Source organism: Oryctolagus cuniculus, chromosome 17 (genome assembly GCF_964237555.1).
Source record: "Oryctolagus cuniculus chromosome 17, mOryCun1.1, whole genome shotgun sequence".
Taxonomy (NCBI): domain Eukaryota; kingdom Metazoa; phylum Chordata; class Mammalia; order Lagomorpha; family Leporidae; genus Oryctolagus; species Oryctolagus cuniculus.
Window position 1 is genome coordinate 15322755 of NC_091448.1, and position 23235 is coordinate 15345989.

Sequence of the window (23235 nt, forward strand, 5' to 3'; positions counted from 1 at the left end):
CTCCACCAGGATGCCAACCTAACAGAATGGGAAGCAGTTTGACATCCAGTATGGTTTACTGAGCTGAGGAAGATTCCCAAGTCAGGTTCAAGCTCATTGCGACAGAGCACTAGCCTAAATTAGTGATGTCTGCCATGAGTGAAGAATGGGGGAGTGATTATATATACCATATATCTGCAATCTCTGTTCTAGTCTTCCCCTCTTCTCCCACTTATTAACTCTCTAACTTTGGGCAAGTGATTGAGCACTTGGGGATAAAAGGGTATGACACCTTATTTATCTAAAGGCACAGTGGCTAGACCAGCTGACCTCTTCAAATCTCTCTCTCTCTCTTAAAACCATTTATTTAGTTATTTTTATTTGAAAGAGAGTGACAGAGAGAAATATCTTCTATCCTCAACAGCCAGGCTTAGTAAGGTCCAAACAGGAGCCAGGGACTCCATTCGGTTCTCCCATGCTGGTGGCAAGGACCCAAGTATTTAGGCTGTTATCCCCTCCCTCCCTCCCTCCCTCCCTCCCTTCCTTCCTTCCTTCCGACAGGCAGAGTGGACAGTGAGAGAGAGAGAGACAGAGACAAAGGTCTTCCTTTGCCGTTGGTTCACCCTCCAATGGCTGCCGCGGCCGGCGCACCACGTTAATCTGATGGCAGGAGCCAGGTACTTCTCCTGGTCTCCCATGGGGTGCAGGGCCCAAGCACCTGGGCCATCCTCCACTGCACTCCCAGGCCACAGCAGAGAGCTGGCCTGGAAGAGGGGCAACTGGGACAGACTCCGGCGCCCCAATAGGGACTAGAACCCGGTGTGCCGGCGCCGCAAGGTGGAGGATTAGCCTAGTGAGCCGCAGCGCCGGCCTCCACTGCCTTTCTAGGCACACTAGCAGGAAGCTGGAATGAAGTGGAGTAGTTGGGACTCAAACCAACACTCTGATATGGGATGCGAGTGTCCCAGGAGGTTTAACCAACCAAACCAACTGTACTGCCTGCCCTTTTGCAAATATCTTTTAGCTGTCAGGTTTGAGATTATAATTTCCAGTATAAATCTCAGTACTGGCTGGACTTTAATAGAGTAAGTCACTGATGATGATGACAATAATGTATGTGTTTGAATTTGAGAGTTAGAAAGACAGCGAGCTCTCATTTACTGATTTACACCCTGAATACCCATAGTGGATGACACAGGGCTGGGATGAAGCTGGGAGCTAGGAATACACTCCAGGTCTCCCACCTTGAGCCATCACCACTGCCTCCCAGGGCTCTCGTTAGTAGGAAACTGGAGTCAGAAGCCCAGTATCTAACCCAGGCACTCCAACGTGGGGCGCTGGCTTCGGTATCTTAACCACTGGGCCAAATGCCCAGCCTATCACTGGTAAGTTAAATGACAGTAAAACTTCACAAAAAGCAAAAACAATGTTTAAATGATTCTGCTCTAAGTTGAGAGATGAACAATGGATTAATTCTTATTTCCTATCTGAGAAACACTCAGGTCTGTTCAATGGCTAAATGATAGCCTGTACTCCCTAGTGGGATCAGTGAACATTATTTAGGAAAACCCAGGCATGCAGGGCAGCATTCTAGATATCTATATAGACACAGAGCTTTAGGAAAAAACATTGTGTGAAAACAAATTAGCTTCATCATAGCCTTGCCTTGAGAAGAAACAGACATGGTGTCTCCTCTGTGTAAAATTTTCCTTGAGGAGCACATCTCACTTTTTAAATACCCATGTCCTATGCAATACATACAAACAGGCTCAGAATTGCTCATCACAGATCTATGTCTTACCTGGGATCACAGAGAAATTTGGTTTTCTCTCCTTCTTCTCTCCAGATAAGCCACTCTCGAAAAGACGGATGTACAAACATACGGGTCATGTCTCTGCGCTTGATTAGGAACATGGAGAGGTTCTCCATTCTCTGCTGAAAATCCTCCCATTCTAATGTGCCTTCAATGCTACCGGCATTAATGGCCTGGAAGATATGCTCATCAGTCAGTGGGTGCAGAGAGGCCACTGCCACATTCAGAAGAGGCATCACCCGGTCAAAGGAAGACTGGGTTGGGAACTTCATATTGCACTGGAGTAAATAAACCTCGGAGAGTGAAACAGGAACTACTTTGTAGCTAGAGCTCTTTAGCACTAGATAGCCTTTCTCTATGAGGTCAAATGTGAGTTTCAGGTATAGATAGGACCCTTGACTTAGGGTCTTGAGATGAGAACTCAGCTTGCCAAATGCAGTATTGTCCATTTTGCCATTAAGTGAAATGTTATTCTGGATCTCTGAGCTGCTGTGGATCCGGTGCAGGATGTAAGCCTGCAGGTCCTGGTCTATGGCTTCATTCTCTTCTAGTCGATCCAAAAAAATCCTATGGAAAGGCAGCAGCTTGGTAATTTCCTAAAACAGATGGAGAAAGAGAGAGAGACAGAAAGACCTTCAGTTTCCCCTAACTCTTGTGATAGACCATGAGGTCCACAAATTTATCCTCAACTTCTGAGGGGCCAAAGGAAAGAGGGAAACGTGATCAGGTATTAGTAGCCACAGATTAAAATGATTTAGTTGCACAGTAAAGATACAATTTTTCCCAATACTGGCACTTTAGATTATTATTTAAATGGGTCTTTGTAAAGGGTATTTTAGGAGTAACTTCTCAGTCAATATTCTAAACAACACTCATATAGGAAATGGAGTGCTATATATTTCCTTTGTTGTAATTCTCCTCGGTATAAAAACCATGGTATAACACCAAATTACAATTCAGTGTGAGAAATATTGAAGGGTTCAAATAATGCCATATAAAAATGTGGCTCTCTAACCCTTCCAATAAGATTACTACATTTTAACACAAGCCTTCTGGAGATGCCAAGCGGGACACTTCTAAATAGTAGGCAGCTTGGTACCTTGGTGATCTGCTTGGAAACTATATTGGGGAAAGGTGATAGGCTTTGTGACAACTCTTACACACTGGATTCCATCCTTTCTTATCTACTTATAGACTTTGCTCATTTAAATACTCACTCTCTTCTGCATCAATTTTTCTTCTCAGTTGGACTACAGATACATACACATCATTACACTCTTCCTTCCAGCTACCATCCTGTATCTGTCTTATTTTTAGTAAAATTTCAGAGGAAAGTTTTCTCTACTATCTCTAATTCCTCTCTTCCAATCCTAGTCTCCATTTGCTCCAGTCAAGCTTCAACCAACCACTGCGCTGAAATGGTTCTTTTCAAGGTTATCAGTAATCTTCATCTTGCCAAATCCAAAAACCAAGTTTAAATTCTCATCTTCCTCAGCCTCGCAGTAGTGTCTGACACAGCTGATCACATCTTTCTGTATCTGTTTTGGGGGCGTCACTTTCTGCATCCTGCTTCCACAGTATGTTCCTTCGATTTTTCTCTTAGCAAATTGGTCACCTTTACCTATCCTTTTTTGTTGGCTTCTCTTTCATTTCCCAGTCTGCTCGGGGCTTGGATCTCTATTCTCTTCTCTTGTCTAGCCATTCTCATTCCCTTGAACAGTTTTCGTGCAGGTGGTTCTAAATATCATGTATAGGTGGATGGCGTCCAACTGTTTTCAGCTTAGCCATCTCCTCTGAGTTCCCATCTTCTATCTCTGTCTATTCAACTGTGACACACCGATATTTCATAGACAAACTTAATGTGACCAAATCAGAACTACTAAATTCTGTCCCCTACCAAAACCATTATTGTCTTACTAAATGGCATTACCACTGGACCTACCACCAACTCCTCAGAGGTATCTGCAAGCTTTTTTTTCCCTTGAACTAGCATTCACTTGCTTTCTCACCAAAAAACTCAGGCTTCAAGTCCTTATGACTTTCCTTCAAAATATATTCCAAATATGACAACTTTCTATGGATTCCAGCTTAAGCCACTATCACTTTTACCTGTACTTCTGCATCCATTCTTGAGTCCCTATATCTTATTACTTACATAGTAGCCATGCACACTTTATGAGGCTCTTTGGAGGGGACTTTCCTATCTACCCTAACTAAAACAACCACCTTCTCCATTTATCCCTTTATCCTATTTTAATTTTCCTCACAGCACTTAATATACTTGTAATTTTAGTATATGTTTAATTTTTTACTTATTTGTTTTCCTTATTATAATACAGGCTTTATGAGGGCAGGGTATCTTGTGCATTATTGAATCTGTAGCCCATAGAAAAGTGCCTGACATGATCAAGCACTTCAGAAACATTCGTGGAAATTATATGACTGATTACACATGAGGGTACATGCTTTAAAAAAAACTATGAATTATTTTAATGTCAGAGCTAAAATAAAGTAAATTTAAAAATTTTTAGTTTAAATAAGTGAAGTGAAGTATTTGGAAAGCTACTATAAATCTCTGTCCGTGAAAGTACTAAAATAGGGACTTTGTAGATGAATATGTATTGTATTTTTCTGTTCTTTGGTATTGGTGAAAAATCAAAAGTTTCAAGCTCAAAATTTCTTCTGAGACTGTACATGGCATTATGTGAAAATCTGTATGAAGAGAACATCGCCTAAGCACACACTTGGTAAAAGTAGTCAAAGATTGTGTTCCTGGACATTTCTTCTGGCCATTTTTTATTAATAATCAAGTTACTGGCCAATAATGATACATTAGGTAATTTTTAGTTGTAAAGATGCATTTATGTTGATTCAGTCACATTTAACTTAAATTACCTTAAGATGACTAATAAATATCTGCAAGGTGGTGGCCAGGACTAGAAATATAGTTTTTTACCATTAGAAATATAGTTTCTAATTGGTCAATGTATAATTCCTAAATGCCTGGTAAAGAGGAAAAGTAGGGACTTCACACAAGACTATTTTCTATGCATTACTATAAGGATGTATCAAAGTAGTGGGATGGATATAATGTATGATATTTTAATATTCATCAAAACAGGGAGTGGCTTGAAAAAGGGCAAGAAACACTGCTACAAATGAACTGTGAATAAGTAAAGAATCAAAAATACCAACAATGGCAGGGAGAAGGGTGGGGAATGTGGAATCACTTATCATTAGCCCATCTGCTTTTACAGGCTCAGTTCCACATTTTGGGTACTTCTTCTAGACATTGAGTGATCAGTTAGTGAGCAGGGAAGGCAATTAAAAACACAGCATCTCCCAGTTATAGTAAATTTAATACAAAGCCCTATCATTGCTATTTGTTAGAGGAAGGCATTTACAGAAGAAAGTTCACTTTCATGCCACAGAACAGTTGCTCCAGTAGAAGCAGAGGGAAGAACCAGAAAATCTGACTCTAGACAATAGGTTGAACTGGATTTTGCACAGCATTAAATGATAAAAAACATGAAACAAAAGTAAAAGTGTTGGGGCTTTCTTTACACTGCTGTCATCAGGACAAAGTCTAGAAAAATGGAATTTCTTTTTTATTTTAAGGGTCATTTTAGCATTTTAGGAATCTGTTATATACAGAGAATGCATGCTCCAGATACTATCTCTTACTTTAAAATATAAGGATAATTCCTAAATAATCATTTGTAAGAATAATTCAAATGCTCTAGGATATGGTTGAGGTTTTTAGTTATCACTAAAGGAACTAGGACCTAACTTTTTCAGATTAAGCTCTTTCCAAGGGAAACAATTTATGGTTCAAAAGCAAACAAACACATACCTGTAAACTGGTCCTAACTGTTACAATTAGTTTGAGCCAAGAAGGAAATTTTCCAATCATTTTACTCAGAAATGATACAATTGTATCCCCATAATCCGGTTTGTGAAATTCTGCTTCATTTAATCCATCAATTAAAATGATGAAATCTTCATCTGGGATTTTTCTCTCTGAGATAGAAAGAAACAAATTACTTAATAATTACCAAGTGGGTAAGTTAGTTCTTACTGGGTTTTTGACCATGTATCTGTTTGAAAAAAATATTAGAAAAGGCCTCTTGTGTTTACTGAATGCTTAAGGTAAATAAAGACACAGAAGACATCTAGTGAATTCATACTGTTGTTTTTTTAACCAGGTGTGAAAGCTTTTGTCACAAATGTATGATATAAATAAATAGATCATCATTTTCAGAAATTCTCATATTGTTAGTTATAAATAGCTTAAGCCTTGGAATTATGACAATTTCCACATGGAAATTCATTTTTCTATCACACTTGAAAATGCATAATAGACAGTGTTCTGTTTTCTCCTAATTGATAATATTAAAGAGAACAGGATCACATGTTCTTTTGAAAATTTCCCGAAAAAGGTCTAATTTAAAGTCAAAAGCAATACATAGGAATCTATGTGATGTGTGCTGGGAAGGAAGCGTCGAGAGAACACAGAACAGGTATCCCAGTCAACAGACCTGAACTGGGCAGCTAGATGCCAAGATCCTCATGGTTTCCTATACTACACCAGAAGTAGCCTCAGTGAGACCAATCCCTTGTGACATCTACCAAGTGAAGTAGGAATCCCAGGGAAGGACAGGATCTGCTGTTTGTATCCGGTTCCCTTCAGCACTTTACACAGATCTAATCTGATAAAATCAGTTTATTTTCAGGGCTAGACCAAAGAAGCAGGCTTGGTGAGATTTTAAGCTGCTTCTTTCACTTATTGATTCTTGAACCACATTAAACAGAGACTTAAAAAACACCCAGACTGAATGAACATTTTTTTTTTTTTTTTTTTGGACAGGAAGAGTGGATAGTGAGAGAGACAGAGAGAAAGGTCTTCCTTTGCCGTTGGTTCACCCTCCAATGGCCGCCACAGCTGGCGTGCTGCGGCCGGCGCACCGCGCTGATCCGATAGAAGGAGCCAGGTGCTTCTCCTGGTCTCCCATGGGGTGCAGGGCCCAAGCACCTGGGCCATCCTCCACTGCACTCCCTGGCCACAGCAGAGAGCTGGCCTGGAAGAGGGGTAACCAGGAAAGAATCCAGCGCCCCGACCGGGACTAGAACCCGGTGTGCCGGCGCCGCTAGGTGGAGGATTAGCCTATTGAGCCACGGTGCCGGTCTGAATGAACATTTTAATATAAATGAATGGTGAGTAACAAGTAAGAGTTACTAGTTAGCAGGACCTTGCCGGTCCAGAAGGGAGGAAGGCAAAAGGGAATCACCACTCACAGAATAAGACATATTTTAACATTAAAAAGTAGGAGGACATTATTTAACCTTTATATACTCACGTATGTAAAAATCCACATTATATCCACATCTATACAAATTCTACACAGTTCTTATTTTCTTAAAGATTGAAGGAAAACTTTAAATGGACTTGCATCTGGGAGTCACTGCTCTAGTCATTTAATTCCTTGTAGATGCACATTATTTTTAAGATTTTATTTATTTGAGAGGTAGAGTTAGAGAGAGAGCTGAGTCAATCTGAAGCCAGGAGCTTCTTCTGGTCTCCTGCATGAGATGAGAACAGGGGCCCAAACACTTGGGCCATCCTCTACTGCTTTCCCAGGTCATAAGCAGAGAACTGGATCAGAAGTGGAGCAGCTGGGACATGAACCAGAGCCCACACGTGGTGCTGGCACCGCAGGCAAAGGCTTAACCTACTATGCCACAGTGCCGGCCCCCCATGATATTCCCCATTGTCTCTCTCTTTTTTTTTTAAAGATTTATTTATTTATTTGAAAGTCAGAGTTACACAGAGAGAAGAGAGGCAGAGAGAGAGAGAGTCTTCCATCCGATGGTTCACTCTCCAGATGGCCGCAACGGCTGGAGCTGCGCTGATCCAAAGCCAGGAGCCAGGAGCTTCCTCCGGGTCTCCCACGTGGGTGCAGGGGCCCAAGCACCTGGGGCATCCTCTACTGCTATCCCGGGCCATAGCAGAGAGCTGGACAGGAAGTGGAACAGCCAGGTCTCGAACCGGTGCCCATATGGGATGACGGTGCTTCAGGCCAGGGCGTTAACCCACTTTGCCACAGCGCCGCCCCCCACCCCATTGTCTCTTTATATGTACACTTAACAAATACTTGAACTGTCTTCCTTAGTAGTCTCATTTAACACTCTACCTAGATGTCCAAGAGAAGCAAAAATTATATCATCTGCAAGTGAACACATGGAAGCAGGGACTAAGGTCAGAACAGTTTAGTACTTGAGGCCTTACTGCTAGTGTAACCGAAGAAGCGAGGAAGGGTGAAAAGATGTATATCAGCTAATTTTTAACAAGAAAACCTTCACATGATAGCTGATTTATCTTTGTTTTACTTGTAGTAACAAATTAAATGTCTCTCTTCACTTCACATTGGTGGCTGAAGCTAGAAAACTCTAGCTCCTTTTAAAAATGACCTACTTTTAAAATTATTGCATTTTAAATACATCGAATTGGGACTTAAAACCAGCACTGCAACATGGGATGCAGGTATCCCAAGCAGCAGGTTAACCTGCTGCACCACAATGCCTGCCCATAAGTTTCCTTTTATTCCTAATTTGCAGGTTTTAGAAAAAAAAATCATTAACTCGTGTGGTATTTTGTCAAATGCTTTTCTGAATTTATTGAGATGATTACATGGATAGTTTCCTTTATTCTGTTAATATGATGAATTACACTGTTAACTTTCAAATGCTAAATAACATCACATTCCTGACCAAGATTGACTAATCAATTTGCTAGTTTTCCTTCAGGATGTTGCTTTGATGGTCATGAGGAATACTGTTCTGTAATTATCTTTTCTCATAAGGTCCTTATCATATTTTGGTGTCAGTATCATGCTTGCCTAATAAAATAAATTGAGGGAAGTTCCACTTTCCTCTATTTTCTTTTAAATATATTTAAAAATTTTTTTTTAAATTTATTTAATAGGTAGAGTTACAGATAGTGAGAGAGAGAGACAGAGAGAAAGGTCTTCCTTCTGTTGGTTCATGCCCCAAATGGCCGCTATGGCCGGCGCTGCGCTGATCCGAAGCCAGGAGTTTCTTTCTGGTCTTCCATGCAGGTGCAGGGCCCAAACACTTGGGCCATCCTCCACTGCCCTCCAGGGCCACAGCAGAGAGTTGGACTAGAAGAGGGGCAACTGGGACTAGAAGCCGGCACCCATATGGGATGCCGGTGCCGTAGGTGGAGGATTAACCTAGTGTGCCACGGCACCGGCCCCTTGCCTACTTATTTTAATAGTTACTGAAAAAAGGTGTTAAAATCTCTAAAAATCAATTTGTCTGTATCTTTAGTTTTGTCAGTTTTTGAATGCACTTTGAATCTCTTTTATTAGGTGAATTCACATTTAAGACTATTGTACCTTCTTGATAAGCTGGTTGGTCTATGTGTATTAAGTGCCTCTCTAGTGATACCTCCTATCTTGAAGTGTATTCTGATTTTAGGAAGGTAATATCTAGAAAAATATTACATGCTAACTCTGAGGAGCCACGCTTATATATACCCTGGAAAGCCATCACATAACTACCTACATCTCAATAACAGAACATTCTCCCAGAACAGGGCTGCCCATTCTGTTTTGTATCATGGTACACAAAGACAATACATTTTAAAAGACAAACATGGGGGATGGTGCTGTGGTGTAATGGGTTAAGTTACCGCCTGAAATGCTGGCATTCTATATGGGCGCCGGTTCGTATCCTGGTTACTCCACTTTTGATCCCGCTCTCTGCTAATGCATCTGGGAAAGCAGCAGAGGATGGCCTAAGTCCTTGGGCCTCTGAACCCACAGGGGAAACCTGGAACAAGCTCCTGGCTTCAGCCTGGCCAGCCTGGAAAGTTGTGGCCATCTGGAGAATGAACCAGTAAATGGAAGATTTGATTTTAATAAATCTACTTCAACTTCCCATGTTTACACTATACACATTTTTCTATTACTTACTTTCTTTTTTCATTTCATAATTTTTTTATTGAATGAATGCATTTTTACATAGATACAACTTTAGGAATATAGTGGTTCCTTCCCCCATATCCCTCACTCCACTCCCATCCCACCTCCCATTCCCTCTCCCATCTCCTTCTTCATTATGGATCATTTTTAGTATGATTTTATATACAGAGGACCAACTCGATGCTAATCACAGATTTCAACAATTTGCCCCTACACCCACATACAACATATAGAGTACAGTTTGAGGAGAGAATTTGCAGCCAATTCTCATATTACAATTCAATAGGGACAGAAGTCCTACCTGGGGAGCAAGTGCACAGTGACTACTGTTGTTCCTTTAACAATTAACACTCTTTATTTGTGATGTCAATGATCAACTTAGGCCCTTGTCATGGGCTACCAAAGCTATGGAAGCCTTTTGTGACCACAGACTCCGTCACTCGGTATTTGGACACGGCCGTAAGCAAAGTGGATGCTCTCTTCTCCCTTCAGAGAAGAGTGTCTCCTTCTTTGATGACCCTTTCTTCTGAGGTCTCATAGAGAGCCTCTGTGTAGGATTGTTTTTCCACAGAGGCTTGTATTTCCATGCCTGAAATGCTCCCACAAGCCTTTCAGCCTGACCAGGAAGCCTTATGGGTTGATTCTGAGGTCAGTCTATTATTTACTTTCAATCTGTCTTTATATTTAAATAACATCATGTGGATAGAATTTACTTTTTATTCAGTCCTATAGCCTTTCAATATAAAAGTGCTTAATCTATTTACATTTAATGTAATTATTGGTATGACTGACTTAAAGTCTATCATCTTGCTTGTTTCATCTTTTTAAAAAACCTTTTCTTTCTTTCCTGAATTCTTTTGGGTTAATCAAATAATTTTTAGCATTTAATAAATTGTTTTTCCAGCTATTGTTTACGAAGGTGATTTTTAAGGGCAAGTGAAAACATGAGAATAAGATGAAGCTATTAAATTCACTTTAAAGATTAGAGATAAATAAACCTAGTTAGAGTGCTCTAAATAAACAGCTAATCTATCTTGGGGCAAATTATAAAACATAAAATATCATTGATAATTTGCAACTCATTTTGCAAGCTTTTAGGTATTCTCCATGAATTAGCCTTGAAGTGTATGGAGATCCTTTAACACTGTTCTTCCTTCAACAGCAAGCAGTTTCTATGTTCACTTACTCATTCAAAATGTATTTCCTGAAGGTCTACTACACTCAAAGTGAGGTAACCACTATGAAAGATAAAAGCTGAATAAGAAAAGTTTCTTAATGTCAACAACACGGGGTAGGATAAGAATAGATAATAACTAATTCTTGTAAAGTACAAAGTATATTTGGTATATAGTAAATGTTCAATAAATGTGATAAAATTTTAAATTGTTATACATACAATGATGTGCTGAATGCCACAATTGAGGTAAAAAAAATCTAATATCGATTCACACTGTGTGTGAATGGGAAGGGGAAGATGAAATAGCAGGTATTTCATGAATGAGGTTGCATTTCACCTGGTCCTTGTGAGACAGGTAGAATGATGACAAGAAGAGATGTGACGAGAAGGCAAATCAAAAAAGAAAACCACAATTAGTGTATGGAGCAGAAAAGCACAGAGGAGTATTTGAGGAATAGTGATATTTTAGTTTATGTGTACACATATGGTTCAAAAGAATAAAAGTGAACAGTAAGGCTGTAATCCAGCTTGAATTCAGGCCATCAGCACCTTGAGTGCTAGACAGACTAAGGAGCTGAAGTTAGTTCAGTAGGCAAGAGAGAATCATTGGGAAATTAAGTGATCAGAGAAACGCTTTATAATGCTTTATCTGAAAGCGGCACAGAATGTCTAGAGGACTAAGGAGACTGGGGCAGAGCTTCTCCAGCATGTTTGCCAGGGAAGGGTTACATGTGTGCTTTTAAATGAGTCTCTTCAGCTTTCAGGGTATATGGGCCCAATACAGCTGTAGCCCCATAGTCAGCCATGGATATGCATGAAGAGTCATGAATTTTTATCCCAGTGTGCTAAGGAAACTTTTCATGATTATCTAAGTGTGTTATGCTATGAAAGAAGCACTAAACCGGTGAACTGAAGAAGACCATGAAGAGGTAGCAATAAAGATATAATGTTATGGGAAACTAAAGAGCCTTTAGGGTGATAATGTTTGGAATGAGTTTGGGAGAAATGAATGTGAAAATATCATGAAGCTGGAATTAGCAGGATTCCGAGATTGATTGAATGTAGAGAAGATAGGCTTAAAAATACCTGTGGAAAAAAGTTCAAGGTTTAGAAAGTTCTAGGGTGTGGTCAAGCTAACAGGTAGCAGAGGTAGAGACCGAGGTCAACAGTTGAGAAGAAAAAGAAATTCCGAGATCCAAGTAACTAGCGTGGAAGCTGAAATAACTAAAGTTGACGAACAGGAGAACAGGAATTACAAGCACTCTTTCTTATGAGTACCTCTGAAACCCTTGAAATTATATCTAAGTCTCAGGAATAAACAGGATTGCTCAGAAATCTCAGGTTTACTCAACTTCTTTGCTTCATAGGCAAGGGTATAGGGCAGAGAGATGAAGGAAGGCAAGTGCCACCTTAAAAGCAATGGTGCACATCTCCTTCAGCCACAGCGACACTAGAAATATGGAAAAACAAAGGAGTAAAGGTATGGGCATGAGTGGGAGACAAATCACATTCATTTTTTGCTTTTAAAAATAACAGATTTCTTAAGACAAATATACTATGAAATAACCTTACATATCTTTAAAATACCTTTTAAAGTATACAATTAAGTGATTCCTAATATACATAGGATGGTGCTGCCATGGGTGCTTTTCCTAAACTGATGGAGTGAAAAAAAATATTGCATAAAGATAGGGAGGTTCTAAATATAGAAACTCCACAACACTGAGTTTGAGCCACGAATTTACTGATTTATTTGAATGCACAGAAAGGACTGGAAGCTCTACTACCTTTAGTATGAGAAAAATGCATTGTATTTGGAAATGAGAATGAGAATTTTTATAAAGAAAGTATTAAAGTAGCAGTTGCTGCAGAAATTTTGTTCCCTCAAGTGAAATCGTTCTTCCCCTCTTAACTGTATCCTGGAATATTTAGTTTTGGCAACGTGATAAAAATAATCATTTCTATAGCATAACACAGGTGACCTCGGGCTCCAAAACCTCCACCTTTTACCTCATTTGGACCTCATCTGTACCTTTGTGGAGGTTTTCCAAAGGCTCCAAGACTCCCCTCCGGAAGGAGGCCATGGGGTCCTGAACACAGGATCTAAGGCTCAGCATGCTCTGTAGGTGAGGCTCTCGGAGAAGCTGTTCCCGGTAGGCTGTCAGCTGGGGTGAGCGGCAGAGCAGGGCAGCAACGTTGTGGACAAATTCTGGTACCAGGCAGGTATAGGCGTTATCTGCTTGGCAATAGTGATAGGCAACCACCTACAAAAGGAAGACAAACATGCTTATGAGTAGCAGGAGTAATAACTATGGTGACTATTTGGTCACTATAACACTGTATTTTGCTTTTCTATTCATCAAATTTTTAAAAAAGATTTATTTATTTATTTAAAGGGCAGAGTTACAGAGAGAAGGAGAGGCAGAGAGAAAGTCAGAGAGACAGAGAGAATGAGAGGTTTTCCATCTGCTGGTTCACTCCCCAATTGGCCACAATGGCTGGAGCTGTGCCAATCTGAAGCAGGGAGGCAGGAGACAGGAGCTTGTTCCAGGTCTCCCACGCGGGTGCAGGGGCCCAAGGGCTTAGGCCATCTTCTACTGCTTTCCCAGGCCATAGCAGAGAGCTAGATTAGAAGTGGAACAGCTGGGACATGAACTCATGTCCATATGGGATGCCGGCACTGCAGGCAGCGGCTTTACTTACTACACCACAGTGCTGGCCCTCTTTTTTTTAAAGATTTATTTATTTATTTGAAAGGAAGAGTTACATACAGAGAGGGAGAGTCAGAGAGAGATCTTCTTTCTGCTGGTCCACTCCCCAGATAGCTGCAACAAACAAAGCTGGGCCAGATTGAAGCCAGGGGCCTGGAACTCCTCCCAGATGTCCCATGTGGGTGCAGGGGCCCAAGGACCTGGCTTTTTTTTTTTTTTTTTTTTTTTTTTTTGTATTATTTCTTTTTAAAAAAATTTAGAAAGCTTTTATTTAATAAATATAAATTTCATAGGTACACCTTTTGGATTATAGTGGTTCTTCTCCCCCATATCTGCCCTCCCACGCCCCTCCCTTTCTACCTCCTACTCCTTCTCCCATCCCATTCTTCATTAAGATTCATTTTTAATTATCTTTATATACAGAAGATCAACTCTATACTAAGTAAAGATTTCATTAGCTTGTATCCACACAGACATACAAAGTATAAAGTACTGTTTGAAGACTAGTTTTACTGTTAATTCTCATAGTACAACTCATTAAGGACAGAGATCCTACATGGGGAACAAGTACACAGTGACTCCTGTTGTTGATTTAACAACTGACACTCTTATTTATGACGTAAGTGATCACCTGAGGCTTTTGTCATGAGCTGCCAAGGCTATAGAAACAGAACTTCTGGCCAGCGCCGCGGCTCACTAGGCTAATCCTCCACCTGCGGCGCCGGCACACGGGTCCTAGTCCTGGTCAGGGCGCTGGATTCCATCCCGGTTGCCCCTCTTCCAGGCCAGCTCTCTGCTGTGGCCAGGGAGTGCAGTGGAGGATGGCCCAGGTGCTTGGGCCCTGCACCCCATGGGAGACCAGGAGAAGCACCTGGCTCCTTCTATCGGATCAGCGCGGTGCGCCGGCCGCAGCACGCCAGCTGTGGCGGCCATTGGAGGGTGAACCAACGGCAAAGGAAGACCTTTGTCTCTGTCTCTCTCACTGTCCACTCTGCCTGTCAAAAAAAATATATATAAATAAATAAATAAAAAAGAAAGAAAGAAAGAAGGAAGAAAGAAAAAGAAACAGAACTTCCGAGTCCACAAACTCTGACCTTATTTAGAAGGGCCATCATCAAAGTGGAAGTTCTTCCCTCGCTTCAGAGAAAGGTACCTCCTTCTTTGATGGCCCGTTCTTTCTGCTGGGATCTCACAGAGGTCTTTCATGTAGGTCATTTTTTTTTGCCACAGTGTCTTGGCTTTCCATGCCTGAAATATTCTCATGGGCTTTTTAGCCAGATCCAAATGCCTTAAGGGCTGATTCTGAAGCCAGAGTGCTGGTTAGGGAGTTTGTCATTCTATGAGTCTGCTGTGTGGCCTGCTTCTGGGCTGTTTTTCATTGTTTTCCCAGGCATATTAGCAAGCAGCTGCACTGTAAATGAAGCAGCTGGGACCTAAAAGTGGCGCTCATATTGGATGCCGGCACTGCAGGCAGTGGCAGTTTTACCTGCTATGCCACAATGCCAGCTCCCCATTCTTCAACTTTTTCAGGTGAAAATACAAGTGGCTAACTCAGAAACTGTGATTTATGACAGGTAATATGATGAAAAGAACTTTGTTATGCTATTTCTATTATATACATACAATGTTATAATGCAGAATTAAATTTAAAAACAAAAATTGAGTTTTACTTCTGGATTATGAGAAATGAAAAGCAAGCCTGAGAATTAAGAGTCACATTAATATCACTAACATTTATACAGCATGGAGTAGTACAGTAAAAGCTAACAATGCTGTAACAAAGCATTAAGAATAAAATAACTGAAGAGAAATCCTGCTAGTCTGAACACCCACATATGCCTATACTACACATTAGACTTGCTGTGTTATAAACTAAGCCTTGTACAAAAATACATTCTTGATTTAAAAATTATCACTTTTTTCTGAGCACTCAGGCAGAGACATGAGTATCAGAATTAGATTAAAGGAAGAAGGAATGGGATGGCTTCAATTCCTGGCTCCAGCTTCCTGCCAATGCAGATCCCAGGAGGCAACAGTGATGGCTCAAGTAATTGGGTTCCTGGCTCCTGGCCTTGGCTATTATAGGCGTATCTCTCACATAAAGAAAATAGATAGCCTTGGCTATTATAGGCGTATCTCTCACATAAAGAAAAACTAAAAAACAAAAACAAAAAACTGGCAAAGGAGACTCAGCTTGAATGTATGGGAAGAATCTGACATGGTACTCAGCACATGGTATATCTGGGTAATAGCAGCCTATGTTGTCATTATCATCAGGATCATCTCCATCTTCCTCTGCCTTCTCTGCACTTTATCTTTTTCAGTTATTAGCTTTGTACCTGTGGGCATCTGAAATTTGTCATAGTGGCATTTGTAGATATACTATTGGGACTGTAGCTGTTTAGTCATCATTCAGAAAACAGTCATCCACCAATGGGTTCTACTTTGAAAAGACTCCCAATCTATAAGTATGTTCATTCTAGCTCTTTTACACAGGCTGGAAATGTCTATTACTGTAAGAAAAAAAAAGCACTCAAAATCCTTTTCATCAAAAATTTAGAAAAACTGGACACCACAAGAAATGTTACTGCATATAGAAGTCTGAACAGAGGAACTGCTTGTGAGTAAGGCAATGAAGCCCAAGCACAATATGAAAATGCAAACCAGAGGTTGTATTGGAAAAATCTCCACTCTTTTCCTTTAGATTGGTTAGTCATTATTTTATTACCTATCTTAAACACAACGTAAAGAACCTAAAGAGGAAATCTGTCAGCAATTGATCTGCCTTCTCAATGAACACTAAATGTCGGTGGTTATGTCTGCAAGGATACAAATCTCTTCTTGATAGAAAGCAAAGATCAAACCTCTGAACCTGTAAGTTTTGATCATATCTCACTTCAGCTGTTTCCACATGTTGAAGCTAAACACATGTGTACATTCAATCTGTCAAAAGCATCTGATACTTCTCCAAAATTATCTATTGATACTAAATAACTTTTCCTATGTTTAAAAACAGAAAGCAATTCTGGAAATACATATATTTTTTCTTTTATCAGAGCTCAGTATTGGATATTAGATTATTCCCTATAGCTTTGAGGAAGTCATCATGTTTGCCTACACATAATCACTGTTGTTCCAACTATTTGGAAACAGTTCAGAACTAGTGTACTTCCAACAGATCAGCAAGTAAAACCTTTCTCCTTGGTGAATTCTTGTCTCTAAAATGGCTTGTCTGGATTTCATTTTTAGTTATATCTTTTTATATTATTAATTTTTTCCCATCTCATGTTTTCCTGATGTTGAATCTCTAAACATTTTATCATAACAAATCTATACAAAGTGTATCTGGTATGACTAGAGTTGCATTAATCCTTTGGTAGAAGATAAATAAATTTTAGGTTACTCCTGTGAAGAAAGAAAAAAAGGGGCAGCATGTAGGTTATATAAACAAAGAAAAAACTGGAGGTCAGTAAACACTATTTTGATTTAAAGCTGTATCCAGGGAATGATAAAAGTAATCATCACCCTCATCATAGGTATTGAGTGGCAGCAAGTCTTCAGACTTGTGTTAAAAGTCCAAGGCCTTCAAGCTCCATAGGCCATTTTCCACCACAAATAATCTGACAGAATTAAGCAAATCGCACATAAAGTCAGTTTTAATATTTTTTAAAGATTTACTTATTTGAAAGTCAGAGCTACAGAGACAAGGGGGCGAGAGGAGAAAGGGGACGAGAGAGAGAGAGAGAGACAGATAGACAGAGACAAACAGACAAGACCTTCCATGTGCTGATTCTCTCTCCGATGGCTGCAACAGCCAGGTCTGAGCCAGGAGCTTCATCTGGGTCTCCCACACGGGTGCAGAGGCCCAAGAACTTGGGCCATCTTCGAGTGCTTTTCCCATGCTCATTAGCAGGGAGCTGATGGGAAATGGAGCAGCTGGGACTTGAACCAGCCCTATATAGGATACCAGTGGTATCATGTCACAGGCAAGGCACTTTGAATATCAAGAATTCATTTGTATAAAAAAATCTAAGTTACATAATGACTGGCATTTGTATCATTTAAATTCTAACTGCAATTGCCTTTCCCTCCTGTCTACTCTCACACTCTTATTCCAAGTCTCCTTTTGTGAACTGCTTCTCCCTTACCACAACCTGATTGATTTCCTAATCAGCACAGTTCTTTCAACTTACAAGATAAAGTTTGGTTCATAAAATTTCTAGGGACCTGGAGAAAGTAGTTGCTACTTTCTCCTGTCTCTGAAATTGGATGCTAATCCTCACTCTGGGACTGGAAGCTAATAATAGCTACCAGACCTTGGGTTCTAACTTGGGAATTTTCTAGCTTGGCATCCATTGGTGGGTTGTGTGCGGGTGTCGGACTTTTATTTCTTTTTTAACTTTTTACTTTGAACTAATTTTAGACCTACAGAAATGTTACAGAAATGGTACACAGTTTTCATATGTCCCTTACTGACCTTCCCTTATTATTAACATCTCAAATACCTATAGCACAATTATCAAAACCAGGAAATCAACACTGGCACAAAAGATTACCGAAAGACATTAAAACTTAAGAGTTTTCCACTATGCCCTTTTCTGTTCCAGGAGTCTATCGAGTACCCCATATTGCATTTTTCTGTTTCTCCTTGGTCTCTAATCTTTAAGAGATCTTCCGTTGTTGCTTTCCATGGTTTTGACACTTTGAAATGTATTGGTCTGTTACTCTGCTGAATGTCTCTTTTTTTTTTTTTTTATTTTTATTTTTTGACAGGCAGAGTGGACAGTGAGAGAGAGAGACAGAGAGAGAAAGGTCTTCCCTTGCCGTTGGTTCACCCTCCAATGGCCGCCGCGGCCAGCGCGCTGCGGCCGGCACACCGCGCTGATCCGATGGCAGGAGCCAGGAGCCAGGTGCTTTTCCTGGTCTCCCATGGGGTGCAGGGCCCAAGCACCCGGGCCATCCTCCACTGCACTCCCTGGCCACAGCAGAGGGCTGGCCTGGAAGAGGGGCAACCGGGACAGAATCCGGCGCCCCAACCGGGACTAGAACCCGGTGTGCCGGCGCCGCTAGGCGGAGGATTAGCCTAGTGAGCCGCGGCGCCGGCCTGAATGTCTCTTAATTTGGGTTTGTCTAATGCTTTTTCATCACCTGAGACTTTCTGGCAAGAATACCACAGATACAATGCTGTGTCCTTCTTAGTAGTTCATATCATTGGGGTTCATAATGTTGGCATTTCTTGTTACCTGTGATGTTGACTTTATTCACATTAAGCTTCTACCAGGTTTCTCCATTGTAAAGTTACCCTATTTCCCTTTGTAGTTCCTATCTTGGGAGAAATCCTTTTGGGACTATGAAAACCTTGTTTTTTGTCAAAGTTTTGCCCATTAACTTTAGTATTCATTGGTGTATCTTATTTGCAACAATTACTGCTGAAGTGTTTGTCTCACAATGATGTTCTATTTCCTTCTTTCTATCCACATTTAAAAATTTTTTCAAGTCTAGTACCTGCTAACACTAACCGATAGAATAAATAAAGGGGAGAGTGATCCAACATGGGAAGTGAGATACTCAGCAGACTCACAGAATGGCAGATGTCCTAAATAGCACTCTGGCTTCAGAATCAGCCCTAAAGGCATTCGGATCTGGCTGAAAAGCCCATGAGAGTATTTCAGGCATGGAAAGCCAAGACACTCTGGCAAAAGATCTCTGTGAGTGAGATCCCAGTGGAAAGAACAGGTCTTCAAAGAAGGAGGTACCTTTCTCTGAAGGGAGGAGAGAACTTCCACTTTGACTATGACCTTGTCTAAACAAGATAAGAATCGGAGAACTCAGAGGGCTTCCATAGCCTTGGAAACTCATGACTGGAGCATAGGGAGATCACTGATGCCATAGACAGGAGTGTCAATTGGTAAAGTCAACAACAGGAGTCACTGTGCACTTACTCCTCATGTAGGATCTCTGTCCTTAATGTGCTGTGCATTGAGATTTAATGCTATAATGAGTACTCAAACAATATATTTCACTTTGTGTTTCTATGGGGGTGCAAACTGTTGAAATCTTTACTTAATGTATACTAAACTGATCCTCTGTAAAAAAAAAAAAAAAAAAAAAAGAAATTATCAACTCCCAACTTGACTCTCACTGGGATTAAACATGACAATAGGTCTGATCTGATTTCATCATCATTTTAAAAAAATCATCTATTATTTTTCACTTTATGTTTCTGTGTGGGAGCAAACTGTTGAAATCCTTACTTAATGTACACTAAGCTGATCTTCTGTATATTAAGAGAATCGAAAATGAATCTTGATGTGAATGGAAGGGGAGAGGGAGTGGGAAAGGGGAGCGTTGTGGGTGGGAGGGACGGTATGGGGGGGAAGCCATTGTAATCCATAAATCGTACTTTGGAAATTTATATTCATTAAATAAAAGTTAAAAAAAATTTCTATTTATCTGAAAGGCAGAGTTACAGAGAAACAGACAGGCAGAGAGAGCTCTTCCATTTGCTGGTTCACTCCCCAAATGGCCACAATGGCCAGGGCTGGGCCAGACCGAAGCCAGCAGCCCCGACATGGGTTGCAGGGGCCCAAGGACCTAGACCATCTTTTGCTGCTTTCCCAGGCACATTAGCAAGGAGCAGGATTGGAAGTGGAACAGCTGGGACTCCAACTGTTTGTCTCTGCATTTCAAATAAAAATTAAAAAAATAATTGTTGGCACTGGTATTCTGGTGTAGCAGGTTAAGCCACCACTTGTAACACTAGCATCTCATATCAGACTGCCAGTTCAAGTCCAGACGATTTTGCTTCTGATACAGCTTCTTGCTAATGTGCCAGGGAAGGCAGCAGAAGATGGCTGTTTATAGTGTTTATAGTTTATAGTATTTATATACTATAATCTAGTTATAAATAATCTATAATAATACTTTTTGTCTTCAGTATGACAATATGCAGTCAAATATTGTTTTCTGGAGTTATTTTTGGTATATGAACACTACCAGGTTTCTAAGAATCACAGCCATACAAAAAGACATATTCATCCCACTATCTCATATCTACCACCCCCTTCTTTCCATCAATTTCCTACATATATATTATAGGTGACCAATTTGGTTTCTCGTTTAGCCTTCCTATATTTCTTTTGCAAAAATAAGCAAATAGAGTTGGTCATCCATATCTGCAGGTTCCCCAGCCATGGATTCAATCAAATGTTTATTTAAAGAAATTGTACCTGTGTGGCCGGCACCGTGGCTCAATAGGCTAATCCTCTGCCTTGCGGCGCCGGCACACCGGGTTCTAGTCCCGGTCGGGGTGCCGGATTCTGTTCCGGTTGCCCCTCTTCCAGGCCAGCTCTCTGCTGTGGCCAGGGAGTGCAGTGGAGGATGGCCCAGGTGCTTGGGCCCTGCACCCCATGGGAGACCAGGAGAAGCACCTGGCTCCTGCCTTCGGATCAGCATGATGCGCCGGCCGCAGTGCGGCGACGGCGGCGGCCATTGGAGGGTGAACCAACGGCAAAAGGAAGACCTTTCTCTCTGTCTCTCTCTCTCTCTCACTGTCCACTCTGCCTGTCAAAAAAAAAAAAAAAAAAAAAAGAAATTGTACCTGTCCTGAACACATACAGATGTTTTTTCATAATCATTATTCCCCGAGGGCTCCTGGAACCAATCTCTCTGGGGTCTCAAGGCATGACTGTACCTATGTTTTTTCTTATATCCCCTTCTTTTTTACAAGAAGGTTAGTATCCTCCAGATAGTCTTGTACTTTTTCCTCCTACCTAACAATACATCTAAAAACCACAAAGACCTTCTTCATTCTCTTTTTTTTACAACTGAATACTATTTCATTGAGTGGATGTATCATAGTTATTTGATCTCTCTGTACATGAACATTTAGGTTATTTCCAATATTTTTCATTTATTAAATAATGCTTTAGTGACTAACTTGTGCAAATACATTTTTGTATTATTTGAACTGTACCTTCAAGGTAGATTTCTAGAAGCAAGAAACTGGATTGAAAGGAAAGTGTATATTACAGTTTTGCCTGGTACTAACACATTTTCCTCCATTCCCACCAGTATGAGTGTCTGTTTTCTCATGGCCTTGCCAACAATATGTACTGTCATAGTTTTAAATTTTTTTGCCAGTGTTACAGGTGTCAATGGTAACTCAGTGTTGCTTCAGTTTGTGTCTTTTAAGTGAGTTTGAATGTATTTATCTGTGGCATATGTTGCAAATATTTTCTTTAAAAATCTATTTATCGATTCATTTAAAAAACCGTAAACACACCACATGTTGACCTCTAAGAACATTTTCGTGAAAATATTTCTCAAAGCAAAAATTTCAGAAAGTAAAGTGGTGCTATTTCACATTGTGCAGTAGATACCCTTACTTGCCTCTGCATTCAATATGCTGCAATAAATTGATTTGGGTTGAAGCATATGAGAAAAACTCCATCATATATACAAGTATCTATCTATGTATCGATCTACCTACCCACCTGTAACTATATACATTTATGGGGTATGATGTGATTAAAAAAATTTTAAATTTATTTGAAAGGCAGAGAGTGAGACGGAAAGATACAAAGAGAGATTGATATCAGTCTTCCATTAACTTGTTCACTCCCCAAATGTCTACAATAGCCATGCCTGGGCCAGGCAGGAGCCAGGAGCCAGTAATTCAATCTAGGTCTTGCATGTGGGTTAGTGAGAACCCAGTCATTTGTGCCATAGCTTGTGCTCCCCAGGATGTGCATTAGCAGGAAGCTGTAATTCAAAGTGGAGCCAGAACTCATAATTTAGGTACTTTAGTATGCGATGTGGGTGTTTCAAGTGGTTGTGCCAAATGTTCACTTCCAAGTTGTTGTTTTGACCTATGTAGACAATGTGGGATGGTTAAATATGTCTCCAATGTGAAATGCGCAAATAGCGCATCTACCACCTATTATTCTCTGTTATTTTGAAAAATGTTACTATGGCAATTATCTTGTTATACATCAAACCTCAAAACTTACTCCTGCTGTCTATCTGAAACTTTGTACTCTTCAATCAACAACTCCCTATTCTTTTCCTCCTGAAGCCTTTGATAACCATCACTGTGATCTCTACTTCTATGAGTACAATGTTTTTAGATTCCAGATGTAAATGAACTTTTTGAAAGCCTCTCATTTAGCACATTTTATCTGTTCACTGCTGTCAGACACTTAGGTTGGTTACACATCTGGACTACTGTGAATACTGAAGTGAACATGGGAGTGTAGCTATCCTTTTGACATACTGATTTCAGTTCCTTTGGACATATACCCAGAATTGGGATTACTGGTTCATATGTTAAACCCACTTTTAGTGTTCTGAGCAACCTCCATACATTTTCCTATAGTGGCTGTACTAATTTACATTCCTATCAACAATATATAAAGATTGTCTTTTCTCCACATCTCTCCCAGCACTTTTTGTCTTTTGTCTTACTGATTGTAGCAATTCTAACAGGTATGAGGTATGCTCACTTCGGCAGTACATAAACTAACAGGTATGAGGTGATTTTTCATTGAGGTT

The 23235-nt window shown here is 40.3% G+C and overlaps 1 protein-coding gene across 19 annotated transcripts in view; it reads right to left on the minus strand.

Moving 5' to 3' along the window:
• TANC2 (tetratricopeptide repeat, ankyrin repeat and coiled-coil containing 2) overlaps window positions 1–23235 on the minus strand; it is a 438885-nt gene that overhangs the window by 70442 nt on the left and 345208 nt on the right. For all 19 annotated transcript variants that reach the window (XR_007911352.2, XM_051825098.2, XM_051825097.2 and 16 more), the window contains 3 exons: window positions 13005–13236; window positions 5646–5812; window positions 1781–2388 (listed from right to left, as the gene is read on the minus strand). Coding sequence is in view for 18 of the 19 variants with exons in the window: in XM_051825098.2 (XP_051681058.1) it covers window positions 1781–2388; window positions 5646–5812; window positions 13005–13236 (1007 nt within the window). In the remaining variant the exon portion in view is untranslated. The remainder of the gene's footprint in view (window positions 1–1780; window positions 2389–5645; window positions 5813–13004; window positions 13237–23235) is intronic.